The 25,167-nt window shown below is 42.6% G+C and overlaps 1 protein-coding gene across 1 annotated transcript in view; it reads right to left on the bottom strand.

The window, feature by feature from the left end:
• Positions 1 to 594: 594 nt before the first annotated feature.
• PAFAH1B1 (platelet activating factor acetylhydrolase 1b regulatory subunit 1) overlaps positions 595 to 25,167 on the bottom strand; it is a 28,727-nt gene continuing 4,154 nt past the window's right edge. The window contains exons 2-11 of the mRNA XM_039563035.1: positions 14,183 to 14,391; positions 13,676 to 13,760; positions 12,084 to 12,158; positions 11,035 to 11,241; positions 9,566 to 9,734; positions 8,570 to 8,672; positions 7,626 to 7,854; positions 6,149 to 6,250; positions 5,351 to 5,507; positions 595 to 4,115 (exon numbers count right to left, since the gene is read on the bottom strand). Coding sequence (XP_039418969.1) covers positions 4,042 to 4,115; positions 5,351 to 5,507; positions 6,149 to 6,250; positions 7,626 to 7,854; positions 8,570 to 8,672; positions 9,566 to 9,734; positions 11,035 to 11,241; positions 12,084 to 12,158; positions 13,676 to 13,760; positions 14,183 to 14,214 — 1,233 coding nt within the window. The 5' untranslated portion in view covers positions 14,215 to 14,391 and the 3' untranslated portion in view covers positions 595 to 4,041. The remainder of the gene's footprint in view (positions 4,116 to 5,350; positions 5,508 to 6,148; positions 6,251 to 7,625; positions 7,855 to 8,569; positions 8,673 to 9,565; positions 9,735 to 11,034; positions 11,242 to 12,083; positions 12,159 to 13,675; positions 13,761 to 14,182; positions 14,392 to 25,167) is intronic.

Genomic DNA, 25,167 nt, shown 5'->3' with positions numbered 1-25,167 from the left:
CACCGACCCATCTCTAAACAGTACTCAAGGCAATTAGGGCCAAATCACAGGGGAAAGTCAAACCAAAGCACGCAAGACCCTAATACCAGAACAGATGTTGCCAGAACCACCCAGTGCCTCAGCTTTCCCCTGTGCTGCCTCAAAGCCAAGAGCAATTACTCCGAGGACTCATGGCCGCATTCAACCCCCACCCTCAACAGCTCTTAACACCGAGCGAGGAGCAGTGAAAGGCAGCTCCTGTCAGGGCTGCGGTAAAGAGAAGGTCAACGCAAGGGAAAAATCCAACCAAACCCAACCAGGGGAGGCCTGTGCCACGCACAGGGACAAGGCTCTCCTGCCCACACGTGAGCCCAGCTTAGCCCACCAGAGCATTTCCTGCACCACCTCATTGCACCGGATCAACCAACAAAACCTCTCACTACTCTAGCTGCCATGAACCACCTCAAAACCACTTCCTGCAGCCTCAGGTGAGCACAAGTTAAATTAAAATCAGAGCAAGGGCAAAGCAGGTGGGAGCAAAATCTGAGGGTGAAACACCAATAGCTTTTTTCAAAATAGTTTTAATTCTTGCATCCAAGGAAACAAAACCACATCTAGTTTTATATGCATTTAATAGTTTACCAATTGGTACAATAAGATTTTTTTAATATGCAGAAAACATGAATAAATTTTGTTTTACACAGTCTGAGAGCAACAAATCTTACTGTAAAACACAGAGCAGTATTATATACATTCCTTTACCGATTTTGCTTTAATTGTGTCAATAGCTTCAGTTAACTCCTACAGCCTGGGAACTGTTCTCTCCAATTGCAACCTCTAACAGCGCTCAAACAAACATCTGACATTTGCCTTCACGTCGATGTCAGGATCGACTCTAAAGCATGAGGATTTTGCTAACTTCTCTTCAGAATGAACTCGGGGAAGCCTGAGGGACAGGCAGGACAGGAAAGCAGCTACTTACATGACACAGTGGAAAGATAAAAAGGCCAGTTAATGCCAGTTGTGACTTGCAAATCCAACGCGACCCCCCCCCGCTCCCCCCCGTCCATCCCACCCCTCTATGCATGTGCTCTTGCTACAGGACTCTCGGTATTGATTTAATACACGGACGTTATATACAGCTGGACACAACAGCTCACTCCAAGGGTGCTTTTCCTTCACTCAACTCAGCATTTGCAATATTCAAATCATTAAAGGATTACCAAGCCACCACTGTCTACAAAAACAAAGTATTTTTCCTTTTAAACAGCTCTCAGGGGAGTCAGGAGCTGTCTAAGAGTGATTTCTCAGGCAGTTCACATGGACAGGAAGAGGCAGGGACCACATGCCCACAGTCCTCACTCACTACCAACCAGGGGTTGTTTTCCTTTCCTCAGTGCCCCGGGCACACATTGGTCACACCACACACAAAAGCAGGACGGGTTTGCTTCACCTTCTAAAGTGCAAGATGGTATAAAACATCAACTTCCAGCTTCTATCTAAACCACAACAAACGTTGCACTTTCTGGCCCGTGTGGCATGGCCCAGGCTAGGCTAAGCCCAGGGATCTGCAGTGGCTCTGCTAACAGGCCAGAGGCGGGTCCTGGCAAGTGCTGCCAGTTTCAGTCAGAAGTGCCAAAGCAGCAGTGAACCTCTCGACCCCTCCAATATGTTTAGTTCATTATTGACCCAGTAACCTCATTGTTGCAGTTCTGATCACAGCAAAGGCACAGCAGGAGCTGACAGAAACAGTGGGGACAGTTCCCCAGCACGTCCCAGAGTGTCCCCCTCACTCCCACACCTGTGGTGTGGCTCCCTTCCAACCAGGGCTTCCGCTTTGGTCCGGTCGGGACCATCCCTGAGATCATTCCCTGCTGCCCCAGAAGGCTCACTCTGCACAGCAGCAGTGTGGAGTCTCACACAGCAGCGATGCTGCTGCCAGCACTGGGGCCAGGTGTCCTGTTCTTTGCTACAGGGAAAAAATGCAGTAGACAACTTCCACATCACAGGTACCTTTAATTTCTCATTCAGGTTTCAGTTATGTACATGAGGGTGGTTTACTTTAGACTTAAATAAAGTTTCTAGGTCCTACCAGGAATTAAACAGATGTTATTACTTTACAGTTGCAGATGCATGGAGGGATTTAAGATGCACTACTTGTGTATCTGGAATTCTCCAATAGGACAAAAAGCAGCAAATTTTTCCAGTCCAAGCAGCTAACGAACAAAACAGACTTTATTCGTGCATGCTTAACTGCAGCAACACACACCGAGAATGACAGAAACCACTGGATTTAAGAGATTAGCCTGGATCTTAAACTGGCTCTGAAAGCCCCCACATCAGAACCCCACTTTCTCCACCGCTTCCCAGAGGATCCCACACCCCAATCCAGCTCTTCCCACACAAAAACAGGTTCTTCTGGGGTGTCTGTGGAAGTTTCCCCCTCACCAGTGCAGTGTGTTCACCCTCCAGCCCACCCTATGCTGGTCAGGGACTCTCAGCTTTAAAAAGGACATTTTAAAAGCCATGGATTAAACCAAAGGAGTAAAATAAAGCATAAATTCACCTGTTAAAACATCGGCCTGGTACTTCATTGTATTGTCAATTTTAAAGGTGATTTTTAAAAAGACCTGGTTAGTTTGATAAGTACTGTAATTCTTGGTTATCTGAAATGGAATCTGTCACAAAAATGCTGATTAAAATATTAATTTATAATACTTTCATTCATTTCAGATCAAAATATGTAACTTTAGGGAAATGCAAATTAAAAATTGTGTACACCAAACAACATAAATACTAATAACTGAGCTGGGCTGGTTTTGCTGATAGGATTTGGGTTTGGTTTTAATGTTTAGCATAATTCCCACAGATGGGTGTGGGTTTTTGTTCATGGCATTTTTCTTTTAGAAACCTGTGTGGATCTGACCTGCCATTGTCAGCTGATTCTCAAGATACTTAGTGCTTCCTTTAAAGCATTTCAATGCTGCAGCCCAAGGTTCTTCTCCACTTGCAAGCCCCAGGACATTTTTATTGGAGCCACATTGCCAAGGTGAGGATCACCTCATTGTCAAAGGGTTTCCAAGGAGGCACTAAGGAAACCAAGAAACTTTTGTATACCCCAATTTCCTGCCAGTGAATGAGGGAAGTGTCCTTTGATCCTGCTGTGTAATAGGAATTGCACATCTCTAACAAACATGGAAAGCTAACAGCAAGTTGGACCATGGCAGTCATTTGGGAGAGGAAGCTCTACTGGAAACTGGATCACTAAACTCTAGTGGGACGGACAACTCCTCCTGGAAGTTTGTCTAGCATAAAAAAAACCAAACAAAAAAACCATTTAAACTTAGTTTAACAGCACAGCTTAACCATTGAATGACCAAATAAAAAATAAATACATTTATCACATCAGCTGCGACTAAGATTTGTTGTCTTATTTCAGGTTTACAGTCAGTTCTATAAATATACCAACCCTTGCGTGATAGGAGGCCAAAACAAGTGTTTTCTGTTGATTTGGCAAATGTTTCATGACAAATATTCCAGAGTTTAATTAATTTCCATTAATTACATATAAGGTTCAGAAGATTCTGAATTGCAGCCTTATTATCTAGTATTCTTAGAGAAGATTTATTAAGCACACTTAAGTGATGTTACATAGATACACATTTCTGAAAGAGCCCTACAAAACTTTTCCCAAATGAGGTCACCAATTCAGGCACCAACAGACAGCAGAAAGAAAAACAGGTATAATTATCCGACATAACGACACTGTCAACTATTCAGTTAAGTGCCCTATTCCAATCATCCCACTTCTGCCTTCTCAGGTCTGATGTGACCAATGCCAGCCCATGTTCTTAAACCTATGGTACTTCTAGACAACGTATGTAAATTTACAGTATACAATTTGGATTCACCATGCATGAATACTTTGTGTGTAACATTTAATAAGCTCAATCTACATCCAGAATAATTTACATGAAAGGACAATATTTATTTAAACAGAGCTCAATGGGTAACCATGGTATCTGAGTGCATCCAGAGGAAAAGGGGTCACTGTGAACTCCATCAGCGGCACTCCCACACTTTTACTGTTTGATCTACACTCCCAGTCACCACGTACGGGGCTGTCTTGTGGAAATCTGCCAGGAGACAAAAGCTCACATTACCAATGAACCCAGAATTTCAGCATTTCCTACTCTCACTGAATGGCACTGCTTTTTCAAAACAATTCTACCAGCTCAAAGGCTAAATTCCAAAGCTCCTGGCTGTACTTTTGTAGCCAAATTCTCTCATGCTGTAATATTGTAGAGCATGAAAATCTACCTTCAATTCATCTACAAAGGAACTTTTATGGAAAAGAAATCAGGAAGACTTACAAAACATCTCACACAGATAAAACCCTTCAATGCCACCAGGAGACAGAACTTCATGTATTTAATAAGAGGTGTCCAAGAATGAGGGAACTCGACTTTTTGCTGTAGATAGTACAGTCTGTGAATCTATATTTAAAAATGTACCGTGTACTGTTCTTCAGGAGATCCCCAAATATTTGGCATACACAAATCAATTTGGGGCTGGCTCAGAGACAGGATGGGGAAGTTCCACCAAGAGGAATCAGTCTCACCGTAGGAAGAGGGGTCAGCAAAGCCAGCTGTAACTGAGGTAGCCCATTCCAGGGTTAACCAGGCCCTGCTCCGGGTCTGATGTTCTTCAACTCTCACTCTTTCTCCTCAGCCATTTCAGGGGGAAGCGAAAGCCTGCATTTAATTAGCCCTGCCAGTTTGGTCAGGGAACTCCAGAAGCCAACTCCAGGCTCCTTGCTCCAAACTCACACAGCTTTGCTGAAGGAGCAATAGACTGCCAGAGGAACACAGAGAACAAAAACAATGGAGGAGACTCCAGAGCAAAGCCCAGCCTTGCTGAACAAGGAGTGGTTGGTTTGTTCTGGCCTTGCCAGAGCAGGGGGGAACTAACATCTCCCAAGATCTGGACATTCCTGGTTGGTGTTACCAGGAATTCAAAGTAACTCTTTTCTGACTGTTGTGCACACCCTTCTTGTTTTCCTTTTGCTAGGCAAGCACTGACACTAGAGCACTTCCCAGATGCCTGCATCCTCTGGTGACAAGTTCCAGAACTCCCTGTCAGTTAATGGCCTTAACCATGTGCAACACTGGCAGCAGAAGTGGAAAAATCCAGCACGCTCCAACTCTACAACTCACATGAGTGGGGGGGTTTGACTAGAAACTGGAGTTAACTTCTAGTTCATTTCTTGTACATAGAGAGCATAAGGTGCCACTAGAGCCTGAATGCCAGCCTGATGCTCAGCTGCAGCCGGTGAGGAAGCAGCAGCTCTGGCACGGGGAGCAATACGTACCCAAAGAGGTAACAAAGTGTTCGTGCGCGTTGAGGGTTTTCATGCATCGCTTGTTCTTGAAGTCCCAGACACGGAGAGTCTTGTCATCAGCACAGCTCAAAATAAACTTTCCCCCAGAATGGAACAGGACGCCACGTACCCAGTTATCATGGCCCACCTTGTGCACAAGGAGAGATCAGTGAGCAGGTGCAGGCTGTGAGCTGAGCATCCCACACCTCACACTATGGCACACTGAGGGACCCCTGCCTGGCTCCGCAAGGACAGCCTTGAGCTCCTGAAACCCGTCAGAACTCACAGCTTATCTCCAGTTTCTATTATTACACCTCTATCAGTTCTCCCAACAATGCAAGTTCCTGTCCTCGAAGGCAAACAAACAGCAGTCCTCATGTGATCTGCACCAATTCTGCTCTCCACCCCCAGCACCACCACCCAGTCCAGCCAGAATCTGAGCTGTGAACAGCAGGCTATGGCCCACGGGAAGTCCCACACGAGGGAACAACATGACATTTCACAGAAGACAAAATTCAGATCATTACAAGCATTTCTGTAAACCAACCAAGCTACTCATTACAGAACCTACACCACAGTACTGCATTCACACTATGGTTGTAGAGATTCTCAGTAATTCTTAGCAACAACAAGATCTGAACTATAGAAGCAATTAAAACTGTATTTCTAGCATTTGTATTATGACAACTCTGGTTTCTCTTGAAAACATGACATGCAAGATAATGCACTCCATTAAAACTGGTTGTACATATGCAGCTATGACTGCCAGAAAAACACCAATGGACTTACAAGTGTCATAAGGCACATGCCAGTGCTAATGTCCCACATCTTAATGGTCTTGTCTCTGGATCCAGACAGCAGAAAAGGCCCAGGCTTGCCACTCTTCTTAGTCTACAGAAAGTTATGGTATACATAAGATGGAAGCGGGTAGAGGAGAAACAAAGCCGATCCCTTCCCAGTGATATTGCCGAGTACCAAAATCAGATCATACGATAGCTTACAGTGAGTAAATCCACACTGACAAAGCTGGGCCACAGGCATTGGTACTAATGCTAAGAGAATTAAACAATCTGTTACAAGAAATGGTTGTTTGTCCTGCTGATTCCACAAGCCAAGTAACGCTCTGAATAAACACTTGCCTACTGCAAGACATCCTCTGCTAGCAGTAGACAGCTCAAGTGCCCCATCTCAGGATTAACGAGGATGCAGCTCACACATACCTTTGTGCTCACGTTCTTCAAAAAATGCAATGAAGCAGGGTTAGGAATTTCTGAAAACTTCCTACTCTGAAGTGATTTCTGTGTGTGCCCATGCACGGCGTGACCGCTGGCCAAGCTCCCACCTGCCCCAGGCGCTCCCGTGCGGGCTGTGCCCGATCCCACCGGCAGGGGGCAGGGGAGGCACCACCGCAGAGCCCGCCCGGCCACAGGAAGGGACACACGGAATTTTCGTTTTAATTACTTATAATTGAAAGATTAGAAGGATCTTTTAATGATTCAAGTAAAACTTGACTGAAATAATCTGTAAAAGCCATCACTAGACAAGTCCCTATGTTCAGTGTGGCTACTTTTCCCCTGGGGTGTCCATGTCCTTTGGAGGCAGAGAGCAAAACAGCAATGCCGGGTGGGGGGTTTGACTAGAAACTGGAGTTAATTTATAGTTCCTTTCTTCTACACTTTAACATCCTTAGAATGAAATTTATTCTGGCCTTTAGCAAGCCTTTCTTGAGGCTTACTAGAAGAGGCACCTGTGATCACACAATCTGGATTTATTTTAGTTAAGGAATGCTTTCTCCCATCAGTAGCTGTACAGTAAAACACAGCAGCAGTTGCTGCTTGACTCCAGCGCAGTGAACACTGCATCCAAGACAGCTTCATTCTGCATCCCTGACTGGCTCCTTCTCCCCTCTACCTTCCAATTGCTAAGCATCCTTATAATGTTCACATTGTGCCAGAGAAGCTGCTTTACACATTTCTTTGCTACAAGACAGTGGTCCCACTCTCACCTGTCCCTAAACAGCATCTCTCCACAGTTCTTGTTTCACTAGAGCAAAGGTAGGTCCTACTGATAAACGCAAAAGCTGGATCCTGCGAAGCCAAGATGGGACTTAACTGCATAGCAAGACACTCAGACAAAAGTACTCATACACCTGCTGTACCTGCCAGGCCCTTTGAGCCCCAAGCTCAGTCGCTGTCAGTGCTACACAGAGCACAGACAAAGATCTCCCCATGCATGCTTGTGTAACAGCCCAGGAACGTAACGTTACCTCTGATCCTGTCGCTTCTGATATGGTGGAGTAGGAGCTCTCGGGAGCCCAGGAAATGCACTCTACCACATGCTCATGCTCTCGGAGCTCGGCTTTGCATTCCTTTGTCGCTACCACCCACACGCGCACCGTCTGGTCGTTGGAACAGCTGGCAATCAAGGTGCCGTCCTGGTTGGGCCGCACCATGCGCACCCATTCTCTGTGCCCCGTGAAAGTCTTCACGCAGTAACTGTACAAAAAACCACAGCGGGACTCAACCACCTTTGCAATAACCCACTGCACGTGCTTGGAAATTTGAGGACACTTAACCTACTCTTAGTGGTTAAGATAAAATATTTTAGAGCACACATGTTCATCCTGGCAGGTGAGGGACCATGCCATAAACAGTTTGTGGAAAGGACGCTGACCTGAGAAAGCAGTGATAGCTAAGAGCTAGCAAAAACTTGTTAAGGCAGAAAGCAGGAAACTTGGGGGAAAACAAAACTGACATGACTACTTAATTAAATAGGTATTTTAAGAACAAGTAGAGATTTACAGGGCACTTAGGTATTAGAGAGACAACTGACAAATTAAACAAGCAAGAAGACAAAAAAAAAAAAAAATCAGGAGACACCTTAATCTGTGTCAAGAAAGGTAGCAGATACTCCCTTTAAACTCATGGTTAACCAGTGAATTTATTTTCCTAATTGGTCATGAGCTAGAGATCTACCCTCATAGCTTCCAGGAAGACAAAAACAGTTAGTTTTAATCAATCAGTATTAACATCTAAACTCCTCTGCCTAATGACTGAGGCAGAATTCTTCAGTGAATTACTCTAAAGGGCACAACATCATTTCTCAATTCAAATAGTGCCTGCTGACATTCAGATTCCTGTGTCCCATTTCTACACACAGTGGTTTCTGCTCGCTTTTGTTCTGGTGCTGTTTGCTCACAAGTGCACTTACCCTGTCTGGACTTCCCACATTTTGATAGTTTTATCCCTTGAGGCAGAAACTATATGATCTCCGTTGGGCATGATGGCTACCGAAGAAACGTTATGATCATGACCTAAAAACAAAATAAAACCTTTATTAAGTGGCACTGGCAGAGTTTTCACAGAGCACACAGGACTTGCTGGTTTTTTTATCTTGGTCAAGTAGCAACAGCAGCAGTGCATGTTTTATGGAATACTCTTTACATGTGAACTTGAGGTTTTATGAAATAATCATCCATATTTTTAGAACCCAATGGTCCAGACACTGAGCATCCTTAAAGGTGCTTTCTGTTTACTGATGCATATCTGTGGGTAGGAGTTTATTTTTTTGAAGTCTCAAACATTCTCTAGTCCTACTCGCCGCTTCTGCAAGATGATACTAAAAGCAAGAAAAAAAGCTTTTACATAAAGACTATAAAAAATATTTGCTGTCAATACTAGAATCTTATAGCTGTGGTTGTTGCACTTTCTCATTTTTCCTATGGCTTTCAAACCCAGTGCAAAGGGAACGTTCCCCTTCATGTGATCAAGCACACGCAGCCAAACCCCGCATGGAGCAGCCACAGCTCCTCTGGCACTGATTGCTCCCTTCCTGCAGCCCTGCATCAGGAACACAGAGGGCTGAAGGAAGGAATCCTTCACTGATTTGAAGGCAGTTTCACTGTCTTGCAAGCATTTAATATTTAAAGCTAAAATCCCTTTAACTGTCATTTTATTTCAGTATCATTAAGGGATGCTTCCCACACCATCATGCACAGTAGATTTGAGATGCTATTTCATTCCATAAACACTACATGTATCCCCTATTTACAGAGCACTCAAAGCATCAAATTATGTCCCCCCTTTTTCTTTTGGAAAATACTCTGGTCTATAACCCCTTTCCACATCAGCAGTTCTCCTGGATTAAAAAAAAAAAAAAAAACCTCTTCACTTTACAGACTGCTAAATCAATCCCTTTATACCTTACCATGCATAGTTCTGATGCACTCAAAGCCCTGGAAATCCCATAGCTTAATGGTCATATCAGCAGAACAGGAGGCCAAGAGTTTGCCAGTGTGGTCAAAGGAAATATCTTGCACAGAGTCTGTGTGCCCCTTCAGGGTTCGCTCAAAGTCTCCTGTCTCATAATCCCACACCTGACAAGTGAACAGACAAACTGTTAGCAGCAGCCCATTACTCTTTGTATTCTCCAGCCTCACATTTGCACCCTGCAGGCCAGTCTGGCACCCTGTTCAATAATTAATCGAGCAAGAGACAGACAGCCCTAAAAATCTTAACAGCAGAGAAAAATAAACTTCTTTTTATGTGATTTTGTTACTTATAAATTAACTGAATTCATGCATTTTGAAAACTGTTTTTCAGCTAACTTTAAGCATTATAAACCCAGCAGGAGAACAAGTTTCATTGTATCTGGAAGTCTTGACACCCAATGCCCTTAAAGAAGGAAGATCAATTCAGAAAATACTTGACAGAACAAATCCACTTCGTACAGACCATTTTCCTCCATCCATTTCTGTGCCAGCTGCCTAACTTCAGCAATACAGCCCACTTTCAATAACAGGGAAAGGATCATCTTTAATATCGCACTCACCTTTCCCAAGCTTTACTGTGGCTCCAGAATTTACCTGCTTGCTTCAGAACCAACCAGCAAATATTCTGCATACCACAGAGAATACTCAGAATGCTTTGGGTTAAGGCTGATAATCCAAACCCCTCTGAAGAGTCTGATACACATTCAGACATTCACAGATTACAGAACTGCTCAAGTTAAACAAACGTTTGCTGTTAATAACTGCAGGACAGCTTGAAGTCCCATTCTCACATCCTAATTAAGTCAGTCTCCTATCATCTAACCACAAAGCTTTTAAAACTAAACTGGCTCCTACAGATTTTATTGTGTCTCTCTCAAGCACAAAATTGGACAATTAATTTAAAATTATATTCTAAACAAAAAACAAAGCATCAAAAAACACCCAACAAAGAATCCACTATCCCAATAGATTGCAATCATTGGGATGGCAATAGTCAAATGGAGCTACACAGCTAGACTTCAAGAATAAGGAAGTTCATCCAGAGTACCCCTAAGAGAGGGAAAACAAAACTGACTGGGGCCATCCATAACATCCAGAACACTTGGAGCTGTCACTGTTCCAGCTGACCCTGTCTGTCTGCTGCAGAAACAGGTTAAATGTCTCTAAATCCACAGCTTCATTATTTTTAACTCAACCCAAAGGATAGTAAAATACTCCGAGACATTAAATGGACCAGCATAAAACTAAAATCTGTAGATTACACACGGCATCACATTGGAAAGATCTGTCCCTCAAGAGGCTGAAGCAGAACCAGGAAGAACAAACCTTCCACCAGTTCAACATGTCCAGCCTGAAGCACTGATGTCACCTATTCCACAGCCAACTGTCTGGAGCACACACATACCTTTATTGTGGCATCCTCTGAAGCAGAGACCATAACACTGAAAACTGGATGGAAAATGACTCGAGTGACAGGACTCCTGTGCCCACTCAACGCATACTTCTCTGGAGGACGAGGAATCCACTCCTTAGGGTCTCGTTTCTGACCAAGAGGTCCACCTGATGTAAATTCTTCCTTAGCTTCATTCAGCTTCGATTCTAATTCCATTACCTAAGTGTATGAATTTTAAAGAGATCTTTCATCTCCAGTTTTATACAAGATCTAATTCACCTTCTTGCATTAGTAATCCAAGTAAAAACTGACTCCTAAATTCACAGGCATGGACCAAAACTGATTACCAATATTCAGTAGCACTGGTTTTAAAAATCAAACCTAAATTAATCATTTATAGTTTATTCTTTAATAATTTATAGTTAATTCTTAATAATTTAATCATTAATCATTTATTATTTTCAAATTCCCAAATATTTTCACGGGAAAAAAAAAGTTCTACAAAATTCCCTTCACTCACACACTGTACAAATACATCTGAATTACTATTGTGCCAAACTACCAAAGAAGGTTGTGCTAACAAAAGGGAATGCTACTGCTGCAGGAATTCCGTGTCCTGCTGGAGCTAGCACACACATTAACCAACAACAGAAACACTGGAGGGCTAATAAATCCTCGTTGTATTAACCTGCACAAGGGATAGGACTTCATTGTTAACACACTGATTTTAGGGTTTTTTTTGCTTTTAATACACTCTTGAGCCACTGAAGCATGACTAAGAAGAGTTTTGTACTCTCCACTTGCAGCACAATCCCCCACTGGAATGCACTGGAGCTAATGGCTCCTTCCCTCTAGGGCCATGGCCAAAGACAACGGGCAGCACTGATTTTCCCTCCGTTCTAACCCAGCCTGACCCTCTGCACACAGCAATTCCATCTCCCCACTCACCAACTGCCTCAAGGCACCTCCTGCCTCTCCAGCTTCAGGACTGCACATGCATGTTCAGTGCTGAATGCTTTCTGTGCTTTTTATATGTGTACATCCAGCAGATCTCTACTTACCTTCTTTTGTAATCTTATAACAGATGTCCATTTTTTTTCCAGAAGTCCAGCATACTTCTTATCTAACTCTTCATTCTGAGGAGAAGCATTTAAAGAAAGAGGAAGAAAAGCACACAGAAGAACAAACATCAGAGACACAGAAGTGTAACTAAATGCTGCATTTTCTTTCTATTACAAGATTACAGTCTCATGCTACAATAATCCTAAATTAGATGCAGATAACACAGACATCAGAAAATAGCCATGCCATGGCTTACTCCATGGAAGATAAAAGCTCTGAGGACTGGCTACCTTGGTCAGAGACAGATGTTAATCTACTACTATAGGGCACTTGTAAAAGCTGGAGTTATCTGCATGAATAATCCATACAAAAATTAAATCTCTTTGTGGAGATACACATCAATCCTTCCAATTTACTCAAAAAATTTCAGCCTTTACCTTTCTTTTTCCATTTTAGTATAGCCCACTCCAATTCAGATTTTCTTGCATAGAAGTCATGAAACTTTTAGCAACTGCATTTTCTCTTTCCCTCAGGACCATCTAACCTATTTAGATTGCTTTCCTAAGCTTTGGGAAGAGGAGACTAAATTAGGTTGATAGATAAGGCAGATAGGGCAATGATACTAGAATTTTCAATTATAAGTATAGTGTTTCAATTTGTCATTTCTACTTATTTATTCAATACTAGTAGCAAATTGGAGAAATTAAGTCAAATTTTAACCAAGCATTTTGGAAAAAGAACAATGCAAGATATGTAATAAAGAAAAGGCAAGGATTTATCCAGAGGATTTATCCAGCACACAGAAGTTTATTACTTGATCCAGCTGTAGCCATATAAAATGCACACCTCCTATGCTAATAGGTGGCAAAGTTAAAAATTATACCAAATCATCTGTGACAAAGGCAAATCAACAGAATGAAGTTGAAAGAAATGACTGGTCTGAGTCATTGGCATCTGTACAGTCTAAGCAAACAGAGCTGCTTACCAGAGCTGGTCACACAATCACAGAATCACAGACTGGTGTGGGCTGGAAGGGACCTAGAATCTCATTTTGTTCTACACCCCTGCCATGGTGGGGGACACCTTCCACTAACTGCTCCAAGCCCCATCCAACCTGGCCTTACTGGATGATGAACTCCTGTGAACTGTTTCAGCCTGCCCTCGTACTACTTGGATACCCAAGAGACCCAACAACAGACTAAGGCAATGACTTAACTCCTGACCCACCTCAAATCTCAAAAGAATCTTCCAACATTGGCTCTGTATGATAAAGCAGAGGACGAAAGTAATCCAGTTTTGTCTTCCTGTTTCTTAAAGATTCCCACTGAAGTCAGTCTCCAAAGCTGCACAGTCTCAGACCATTTCAAATCTGGTTATAAAACCATTTGCTCAGAAATGGTCAACTCGCCCAACGATTACTTTTCCCTTTTCTGGCAAGGCAATAAGCTGTGTGAGTTCATCACCTCCAGTTCTGAAACTGTCTGAGCTAACAGGCAGGTAGTAGACACACAGGTTCAGAACAGATCCAAGTGCCATAAAACTGACAGACTTGTACATTAAAATATAGACGAAGAATCTTGTTTGAACTCACCACATCTAATTCAGCTTCCTTTTTAAAAACCGAATATGCCTCCTCATAGCCATTGGAACGGAGGTAATCTGCTATCGCTCGATTTCTACAAAGCAACATTTTAAATACAATTTAAGGAATCAAAGAAAGATTGTCATCACAACATAGCGCATTCTGATCAGATCCTTGTCTACGTTCCAAAGTAAAAGAGCAAAAAATTGCCAGACTTTACTCAAGATAAATGTAGAATTCACGGATTGCAGCTTATATTGCAATGTGCTTACTGCAAATTGAAGAATCCATTTTTTATGCCATCAGTAATCTTGAAATTATATTTTCATCATTTCCCAATTCTAGTTTCAAATACCAGCAGTTCTATCAAAAATAAAGAGTAGAGAGATCCAAACCACAACACACAGTACTTAAAGGGCATATGAACAAGAACCACTCTAAAATCTATTTGGGAACAAATGCTAATAATTTAAGCTTAATGAAAATGCAACACGAACTTAAAAACTGATTCCTTACAGTTCATCTCGTTGCCTTTGTGACAGCACCATGGTGGCTGAGATGTCAGGTTAACGTGATCGAGCAGTGGCTTCTCCTCAAGAGCTAAAGTCTTGGGAACCCAGGATCCACAATTCAGTCTGCCACAGTGGCTTAAATCACAAGTATTTCTCCAGATGTGAAATCCAATAGGAAATCCAGAGGCATTCAACACAGAAGATTCAATCCATCTACAAGGAGGAGAAAGAAACATCATTTGTTTCATTGAAACAAGCATTCCTCTGGCAGCTTTCTTAGATTTATCCAAACAGCATCTTTAAAGACTCCGGCTCTACCCCAGCATGGGGCCCTTGCAGCTACAGTGCTGCACAACTGTAGCACACAAATGACTTCTCCCACTCCAGTACCACCACCTGAGGAAGTTCCGAAGAGGCATGGATTAACAGACAATACTGGTTTTCTTTTCAGTCATGTGTTGATGCAGTTTACCTATAGCTAATATTTCATCTTGCCCACATTTAGGGCACAGCAAATTTTTAAACAGTTCTTCAATCTTACCAGAGTGGCACCATTACCACGGGGAGAGCTGCCACAGGCCCGTTACTGCAGCTGGGCTCAGGGAATGGTGTGATCACAACACCTCTGGCAACGCCAGCCAATTCGGGATACGGCTGGAACCCAACATGCTTGAGATAGTTGGGTGCAGCCGAGCTGTGCCTTTGCAAAACACACACTCGTTAGTATCCTTTGATGCAGAAACACGAACTGCAGCATTCTCAGTGCACAACCTGCTTCAACCGGGCAGCTTTAACCTCTGCCACACTGACATCACCAAACCCATGTTGGCAGTGCTGCCTCTGCTTTCTGCACTGCAGGGACCTTGTGAGCACCATGACCATGGGAAGTGCTGAAATGGCACTTCTTGCACACCTGGCAGGTTCTGTACAGAACTCATCATTCACTCAAGCTGTTCAGCAAGTCTGACCGACCAACCAGCTTTCAGCACCGAGATAAACTGAGGCAACATACAGAGGCTCACAGACAGCAGGTGGGTTTGCAAACGTTCTACTAACTGCTTGAGGACGTGCATGCTCCCGCTCCCTCACCTCTGCCCCTCTCTAGACACACAGGTATGCCGAGTTCAGTATCACAGCTCAATAACAATTTTAGTAAGGAGCCTCTTTTAAACAATAGTCTGCTATGAAAAAAGTCAAGAAAATACTAAGCTCGTATCATTAAGGGCTACTTATTCATCACAGGGGATCAGAGGCTTCTTTCTAAACCTATCTAGGCCCTGCTGTCTGCTTCAAAATGAGCTTAAGCTGCAAGTTGCTTGCATTCCACCCTGCTGGTGGATCTTCTACGTCAAATGCTGCACACCATAATACTGCCCTACAAGCCAGTTAGAACAGGAACACTCTGAACAGGCAGTACCGCATTTAATTAGTCTAACCTCTTCCCCAATAGCTATTTCAGAAACAATTCAGCTGAAAACTAACAGCACAGGCTGCATCCTTCAGAGAACAGAAGCAAACATTTCACTTACTCTTGTCAATACCTAATTCATGCCAGGTAAAGAGAGAGTTGGGTTTCAAGAGATGTCCCGTGCTCAGCCCAGAGTCAGAATATCACATGCAAATCAATGGAAATTCAGTGAATATCAAAAATAACGTCCTGCAGTGCTGAGAGGCGCCCTGCAGAGGGCGCCGCGGCGGGACAGCCCGCGCTGAACCAGGCTCGGGCACGGGCAGGGGCAGCGCAACGAGACCGGGCACCTCCGAACGCACGGCAGCACTTCTGGAAGCGCCCAACAGCACAACGCAAAGACACAAACGTCCAACATCTGCCTCTAGGACTGCCAGGGTGAAAATCTGAAGGTCGGGTTTGTATTATGAACCTCCACTAGCAGTGAATGTCTAGTAAATCCAGTGCCAGCATACTGGCTCCAGTAAAAATCCCAGTATCTCATCAATTTTGTTGCGGCATCTGGGAGATGCAATTATAGCACTTGTCTAAAAATAACAGCAACTGTGTTTGTAAGGCCATCCTTCACATATCACCTATTTAGAAATTCATTTTCCCTGTCAAATATAAAGTAACCCCAAACTTCTCCCATATCCACCTCCCAACACCTGGGCTGCTCCACAGTCTAACTCTCTGAATTGTTAGTGAGAAACAGATCCTAGTACTAGATAAATTCCAACAGCTACAGGGCAAAACAGCTACTCCTGCTATAAGCAAATTACAGCTGAGCCAAAGCCACCAACCAACTGATCTACAGTATCTCGCTCCTCCAGAAAGGGTCTGTTCCAAGCACCCTGCTCAGCATTCCTAATTTTTTAACTACAAAGCCACCTAAATAGCAGGCAAAGTATTTTTAGGGCTGCCTCCTTCATAGACAAAACCAGAACAAACAAACCAAAACCAAAGCCCACCACAAACAAACAAAAACCCCCATACAAATAACCCACTCAAGCAAAACCATCCAAACCCAAAAAGCCCAAAAGGACCAACATTCATTATACACCTGTGCCACTATGTGCACTGCATTTTTTTTAGCTGGAGCAGACTTTGTGACATACAGGCTTCAGCGAAGCAAGACTAACCAGTCCTCCTCCATCACCTATCAGTCACCACCATGTTACCCGCAAACAACTCAGCCATGAGAGGCAGCCAGGACTCTGGGGGAACACAGGGGAACAAAAACAACCCACAAAAACCCGCCACCTGCTCATTACATCTTGCCTGAATCTGGTCACTTTGTATCAGCATCTTACTGTGACCAAGGCAGTGTCAAGACAGAGTTAGATCTTCTTTTGAAAGCAAAGGTGTCTTTGCATGAGAATTTTACTTTGCTCTCTATTAAATACAGGAAAAAGCACAATGAACTTAGAGAGCCAACCATGGAGTAACAGCTACTAATCAAGTGTGAACCAGGATGTGCCTTTTATTAATACCCACTTACACTCCTCCAAGTTGTAGTTTCTAACTTAAAACCTATCTGATTCCCTATCAATAGTCTGCAAATATAAAACCACTAAGTGGCAAACCTCTGCACAAAGACAATAACAGAGGGCTACAGGTGTTCTCAGCAAGATCTGGTGTCTTTGTAAGTAAGCCTTTTAAAACTGGGAGCTGGCAGAACACCTGTCACTGGCACAGGTACGACACATGCAACGGTCACCTCTCACTCCTCCTGGCAGCGCAGGACCTGCACGGTTTTCTAGAACAACACAAACCATTCCTTACCTATACACAACATACTCCTCAGCTCCACTAACAGCAGCAGATACTCAGCAAGCAACTTGCACCTCATCCCAAGTGCCCACCTTTCTACTCAGCTACAGATCAGCTTTTATACTTAGGACTGGCAGAAACACCAGAGCAGTAAGCATAGCAGACCTACTTCAACCCTTCAGTGCTGCAGGACTACAGAGTGGCACACTGAAGCACAATCTTTAAAAAGAAATTAAATTAAGAGACAGCCAAGAATCGTCACAGGCGGGAATTTTTCCCTGCACAAGCTTCTAAAACACAGAATTATTGATGAAGAGCAACAAACTGAGCAGAAATACCTGAAAAGCAGAAGAATCCTCTCCTGTAAGGGAAGGTGGAAACAGCATAGTGCAGGTTCCTCTCATTCGAAAAAAAATAAATGGGACCTTCTGTCTCTTCACATCTGACCATCCCCCTTCTTCCTAAACCAGGGTTCAGAGATTGCTGAGCTTCACCACACCAGGCTGTTGCTGCAGCCAGCTGCCCTGGCCACGAGCCTGCCCCCGCTGCACTAAGGACATGCTCACGGCCACTGCGGCGGCTCCGAGGCCCCCGGCTGTGCCCAGCCGGTGCCACCTGGGCAGCACACGCCCCTGTGCAAGCGGCTGCGAGCAGGGCACCCAGCCAGCCCACGCCACGCTGGCACTGGGCACCACCGACCTGGCACGGACAGGAACACCCTCTTCCCCAGGGCGACTAAGAGGATTCAACAGACAGCTGCTGCTTCCTGGCTTCAAACACTGGGTTCTTCCACTGATGGGTATCAGTGTGGTTCAAATGCTTCCTAGATTACCGGAAAACTTCACAATAACTTAATGAGAGACCTGCACATGATTCATAAATGCACCAACAGCAAAATGAAACAAGTTCAGCTCCATTTGTTAGCTGAGACAGCTCTACAGGAGGTATCCAAGCACAATAGCTACACGCTCAGTCACAGCAGTGAGGTAGGGAAAAAATAATCACTTTCAGGCAAGAGATTCCCCTCAGTTCATTATATGTCATGCCAATAAATGATACACCTTGGCTTGTAGGTATTTCTATGACTGTGTTCATACTTGCTTCAGGAGACACTTAAGTATTTTCCATAAGTATTCTCCAAATATGACTGAGAAACAGATTATGGATCCAAATTAATTAACCAGCATTTTAGTCTCAACCTGCCAAAAATACTTACTTATTTACCAGAACTAGCATCAAGCAAGAGCAAAGTTACCAGAATTAAAATTCCTAAAAGTGCCTATTCTGTACACACAACAAATCAAATCTAGTCTCTAAATTTCTTCAGAGTTCACTATGATTTTGTTTAGCAGAGTATACTGGATACTAAACAGTACTAAAATTTGGGTTATATACCTAAGCCCTTCCAAATCCACATTTTCATAAATGTATCCTGAGGTACCAAACTACACTATCACAACAAACCTCAGCATCTTCCACAGGATTTTGTCACTAAGTTCCGTTCAAGGTTCTCCACTGTCTTTCTCTGCTCCTGTCAAGTGTATCAAAAACACTTTTAAGGACCAACACCATAAACAAACCCCTAAAATGGTTCAACTGACTAACAATGCCCATTTCTGCCGTTCAGAAAAAGTCACAGTAGAAGTCACTCCCAACTGAGCTGTGATCCATCTCACCCACCGCGAGATCCACACTCCCCTCTCCCAGGAGCGATGGCACAGCAAACCCAGCTGTGTCAGTGCCTCTGTCACTGGCAGTGCTCTGCTATCACAGCGAGGGGTCAGAAAACCAACACAAGAACCATGCAGTGACATACAGAGAGAACACCAAGCCCCTCCAAGTTCATGGTGAACCAGTGTTCCTCACAGACATGTGCAGGTCCTAACCACAGTTTTAAGGTCACCTCAATAAAGCTGCAGAGTAATCTGAAGATGTATTACATTATAATGTAATACATTCTAACCATCAAAAGTTCAATTTCCCAGACTTCTCATGGCCTGAGTTACTTAGATTACTTAAACCAGGACTCCTTTCACCAAGAGAATCCTCATCAGCACCACAGTGTCTTGTCACACCACAAGAACTCCTGGCTCTTCATCATTCTGGTAATTTCAGTCCTCAAACTTACAGAAACATTTGTTTACCAGCTACTAAAAAAAGCTGTCACTCAGCCTTATTATGTTCTTAAGCACTTCTAACTCCCATAATTCCCACAGGCACATTTGTCCCTCATGTATTTTATTATTTCTCTCTTACCTTTTTAATTTTTATAAGTTAAACCGAGAAAATCAGCTTTAACTTAATTCCTTGGTTCACAACTCTGGCAGCAGCAGTGAACTGTTCCATACACCAGCACCACCACCCCGGGTTCACTCTGCTGCTGCTGTCCAGCAATCTCATCTGGTAGTGCATATCCCAAACATACGTTCATGGCTCCTCCAGGAACTTAACAGTAAATTAATTCAATTTCTGCAGTTTTTATGACTGTTGCTCAGGCTCCATAAACAGTCTTCCCCACAAAAAAAACAAGCTATGTACACTAAACACATAACTGTAGCTCATTACATTAAAAATTAGAAAAGATACGTGGCATCAATTACAGAGCTAAAGCATCAGCAGATACAGAACAGACCAGCAGAGTGCAGCTCTGAAAGCTCAACAAAGCTTTAGCTCAGCACTGCTGTGCTTTAGGAATTGTACTTTTTTGCCTTTTTTTGCAGAATCCTAATACTTTAATTAACTCAGCTACAAGACCACTTTGTCCGTAAGTATTACTATGACAACATTTTTAATAATATTCTACAAGAACATTTATTGAAGGAAACAAAATCTGAGGTCCCATTCTCAGATTGCCAGCTCAGGCACACCTAATACAAAGCATTTGGGTGTTAAAAAGGCACACGCGCCATCATCAACATCAGGAACACAAACTGAGTTCACATTGTGAAATCAATTAAGAGTTTTCCATTACTCACATTCAGGTTCAAATTTATATCTTAATTTATAATTTAAAATTTCAATAACCTGTATAAGAAGTAAAACATTTTGGAGTGTTAATCTACATGCTACCAACTTTCAAGTAGTTTCTCTAACGCATTCTATCATTCTTAAAATGTTTTTTTACCTCAAAGAAAACTCCTGGAGTTTACTTCTAAATTGTTAATATACCCAAAATCCTACTTCAGTTAGCTCTGTCTCTTCAGCTAATTTTACAACTCCAGTGAAAAGGCTAGTCACTTATGAAAACCAAAGGCCACCAAAAAGAGTAACTGAATTGATATAATCGGAATTAAATTCCACAATTCTTTAACGTTAAAGGATCCATTTGTGCATTAGTAAAAGAGAAACTCTTGTTGCATTGTCTCTTGCTACATGGCTGGCACAGGAGATCCTTGAAAGGTTCTTCGACAGTGTATCCTGTTTCACAACATTAACAAGAGAACTTAAAGTGGTTATTTGGGAATATTCCCAGCAATTAGAGCTACAGTCCTTATGGAAGAACTAGACTGCATGAATTGTTCTCCTACACCTCTGGATTATGTTGCTAAATTCTACCAAGTACATAAGAACACTTCCTTTTAAGTTAAACTAATTTTTAATGGGTCTGATTTTCTTTTAAAGCCCATAAGCAAAAAGCTGCTTTATCAGACTCAAGCCACAGAATAGGACAACTCTTTCCACAAATGAACTCAAAGCCAGATTCCATAGAAGTGAAGTAATATCCACGTTTCCTGGGCATAACTATTAGGACCTGAAAAGGGTTCCTAGATACCTCTCTATCTGTTGATAGGAAAGAAAAACACTAACAAGTAAAATAATCCAATTCCTCTCCTGCCTCCACCTTGCCCCCTGTTACTGCAGGAAAGCTCATCCACAGTAGAATCACCCAGGCACAGCCATGCAGCCGCTCCTAGTGTGGCAAACAGACCTTATCCTAGAAAACGTTGGTATCCATCACCTGCTAAGCTGGCAGGGATGAGTCAGGGAATATGAGAAAGCTACTCATTTATGAGCTGGATTAATCTTTTTTTTTTTTTTCCCCCCCACTTTTCAGCCTACATCTGTAAAGCTGGCTGAGGGATTACGACGAAGTGAGCTCCAACAACTATCTGATTTGGGAAAAACAAAACAAGAACCAAATCTGATCTGAATTACAACTCTGAGCCTTATTTTTAATTCATATGTTTAGTAAGCCTGTTATTCTGCAATTAAGGGAAGTCTCAAAATGCCCGTAGGTCAACACTTTGCTTGATACATCAATGTAATATCCACAGAGTACAGCATTCTGTGCAGTCTTTGTAATAATTCACAAAAAACATTTTCTGTTTCAGTTCAGTTACAGGTTTATCAAAGGAAATAGATTTTAACATGAAAAAAAGTGAAAAATTTTATGTCTGTTTTCTTCCCCATTTCACCTACATGTACAGTTTTTGCTAAAAACCTGATACAGTAGTTTAGTTCTGAAAGTAATTCAACACCAAATCCATGGGGAACGAGAAAGCAATCTGTAGCAGATCAGATATAATGCCTATGTTCCAAAGACTTGGAATGCAGGTTGCAATTACATCTGAAAAATAAAGCTAAGGAATGTCATCAAGATGCTATAAAACAAGAGCAAGTTGGCTGCTCCATGCAGCATGCTGCCTAAAGAAACGCCTGTGCATTTTGAAATCAACTCCTATGCCCGTCTGCTTTCCCATATTATCTCAAGCTAAGTTTTTAACACATCACTGGCAGTCACTACCCACCTTTAGGCCTGTAAAACAACAAAACACATTTCTGGCCTCGTTACCTTCCCAGGCACCAATGCTAAATGACTTTGAGGAATCTGGACCAAATTTGCTTGGAAAATACTTTTTTTTAAAAGAAGACTTTAAATTAATTCAAACTTGACATTTTTTCTACATGTATCACTTCAGTTTTGCAATTCTGATAGAAGCATGATACAAGTGATTCTCAGGAGAAACATCTTGAGCACTGTCACATCATCTAATTTTAGAGCCTTTGAGCTTCCTCCAGGTCAGAGCTCCAGCCTGAGGTCTGTGTATAGGCTTTGGGGGAAAACATCCTTCTTCTAACCTGCCTGTTCAGTTCTATGTGAAAATGCAGGTAAATTTAGCTACCAATAAATGAACAACCTGGAAAAACTCAGGCTGCAGTAGAAAACCAAGCTTTAACATGCGTGAAAACGTTTTTGACATAGCAGTCTCCACATTGTTCTCAGTGTGTTGTGACAGTGGTAGGACAGCAAGTAGGGGTAGTGTTATGGGGCTCGATATTACATGTTGCTACTCAACACTTGCTCAGAGCGAAGCACGTAAGGGTCAGCTGGATGACTTAAGCAGGATATTTTTCAGTATCATTACTGCTAGGTCAAACAACACATACATATTTTGGGATAGCAATTCTAGACCACCAAGAGAAGAGTGCTGCACTCAGATGTGTCTGTCAGCAGGCATGCAACTGGATTTGAACTTTATTGTTTTCAATTTTTCCTCCCATACTTCTCTGGCTTGAAAAATTAAGTAACAGATTTATAACTGTAAAGGAGGCCACAGGACTATATTCAAATTTAAATAATTCAATCATTAAACTGCCTGTTATGCTGGAAATGTGATATTAACAAAAATGACTGTGAATTGATTAAATTTATATAGAAAAATATCTGGAAGGAAACTTAAAAGGAACACCTAAGTTAATACTTTAGAAACAGGAGAAGGTGTAAACCACAAAGAAATCCAAACAAGAACTTAAGACAGACCTTCCACTCTTCAATCATGAGAACACTGTTGGTCCTTTACCCATTTTCGAAGCTCGTTGGCCAAAAATGGCTTCACTTGCCCAGAGGGGGAGGGGGAAAAAAAACCAAAACCAAAAAGCTCATCAAAATTGTCTATCATCTTCTATTACAGGCAACAGTGTTCAACCTCTCATGACACTAGTACCAAAAATAATGAAATCAGGGTTCTGGTAGAAGGTGTCTCAGCTTTCTTATCACCCACCTTCACCTACTACCCTCCTGCCTCTAAAACAGAGCTGAAGGTGAAAGAATCAGAAACTTCTACCATTACTGATTTAATAGACACCATCTGTTTAAAATACATACACACACTCATTAATGACATCATCCTCTTAATAGATTACAAGGATATGAGCATTTAAACAAACCAAATTGTTTATGCAATCTCTTTCTTTACCGCAAAAAGCAGGTGAATCCAGCACAAGACAAGCTGCCAGTGTCGTTTCTTTATGGAAGAAACAGTCATTTATCTGCAGCAAACAGCCTAGATGCTTCCAGCTGATTTTCCTCTAGTCTTAAAGAAGGATAAACTTAACACCTTTGCTTTAGCATTAAGCAGAAAAACAAGGCAGAGGAAATCTCGGGGCGAGGTGAGGGGGGGAGGAACACCTGTCTAATTAAACCAAAAGAACTTAAGGTTTGTGGAGCACAACAGGAACAATTAACATGGATACAAGAGGCAAGGTATAAATAATCCCAGTCATGAATGCCCCTGTGCTATCCCAGATGCAAACCAGTAGAGCACCACCCCACAGAGCCACAGAGCCTGTCACCTACCTCACAAGAGGTGTGACAGCTGAGTCACCAACCAGCCCCAGAACAAGAGGTGCCTCTGAACAGCCTTCGACCAACTCCCTCAGCAGGGACCTACTTAACAACGGATGCAAGGAAATTACAGGACAGACACTGCTGCTGCACCACCTACAAACCTCAACCACGGATGGTCCCATCTCTGGAAATACCTTCTCAAGGCTGCAGCAAGTAGATACTAGTTAAAAATATCAGATAAGCCTTCCAGAATCAACACAATCACAACCACAAAGATGTATTTATTACATTCATTAAATTACAATCCTTATCCAAAGTCCACAAGCAGCCAAGCCAAGCTGCAGGGCTCACTCAGAAGCAGTACCATTAAGAAGGAAATGGCGAAAATAATTCCAAATGTATTAACTAGCAGGTACTCTGAATTAATAACGCTGATATTTTTACAGTTATACATGCATCAGTGCTCTTGGTATTTATTGGTCAATGTGACAATGCTGTGCACAGCAATAATTTTGGAAGGACTGCATGCTTACAGGCCCAAGGAAATGGAGTTCAGCATACACTTACTTCTTAAGTAACATTTTTCTTTGATATTTCCTGACAGTACATGCCAGCAGGAAGCTAAATGATAGGTGGCTTCCAAGACGGTGAACTAAAAGCAAGAGAGCCTAAGTCACACCTACCTAATCCCTTAAGGAGAGAGCAAGAGGTTTTAAAAAAAGAAAACAGAATGAGCTTTTAAACATTATGAATGAGACAAACATTGCCTCATCTAAGGTCCTGCCTCAACTGAGAGGAAAAGGCCCTTCTTTAAACAACCGAGATAAGATACAGGTTAGCAATACACGTCTGTTGGGCTAACCTGCAGCAGCTGGCATCTCCAGGGTAAAACTGGAACTCTATTCTTCATCAGACAAAATCCTGGTTATCGCCAATGTTTCTAACATGTACTGTTCATCAGTTGGTCTTAGAACATGGCAGGAATGAAGAAAAGTTTTGTTCTAAAATAACTAATATGTGAAAACCAGACATTTAACCCAACCTCGGCTCAGGACCCCACCATTAAGCTGACAAAACAGAGCTACAGCTCCCATCACACCTCTGCACCCCAGTGGTGGCACAATCCTGCCCACAGAGCATGGCCATTCATGCTCCCCTAGCATGGAAAGCATTCAGAGCAAGAATTCTGAGGAAACAGCTT

Source organism: Corvus cornix, chromosome 19 (assembly GCF_000738735.6).
Source record: "Corvus cornix cornix isolate S_Up_H32 chromosome 19, ASM73873v5, whole genome shotgun sequence".
NCBI classification, from domain to species: Eukaryota; Metazoa; Chordata; class Aves; order Passeriformes; family Corvidae; genus Corvus; species Corvus cornix.
Note: the sequence above shows the minus strand (reverse complement) of the source record. Positions and strands in the feature narration are given on the sequence as shown.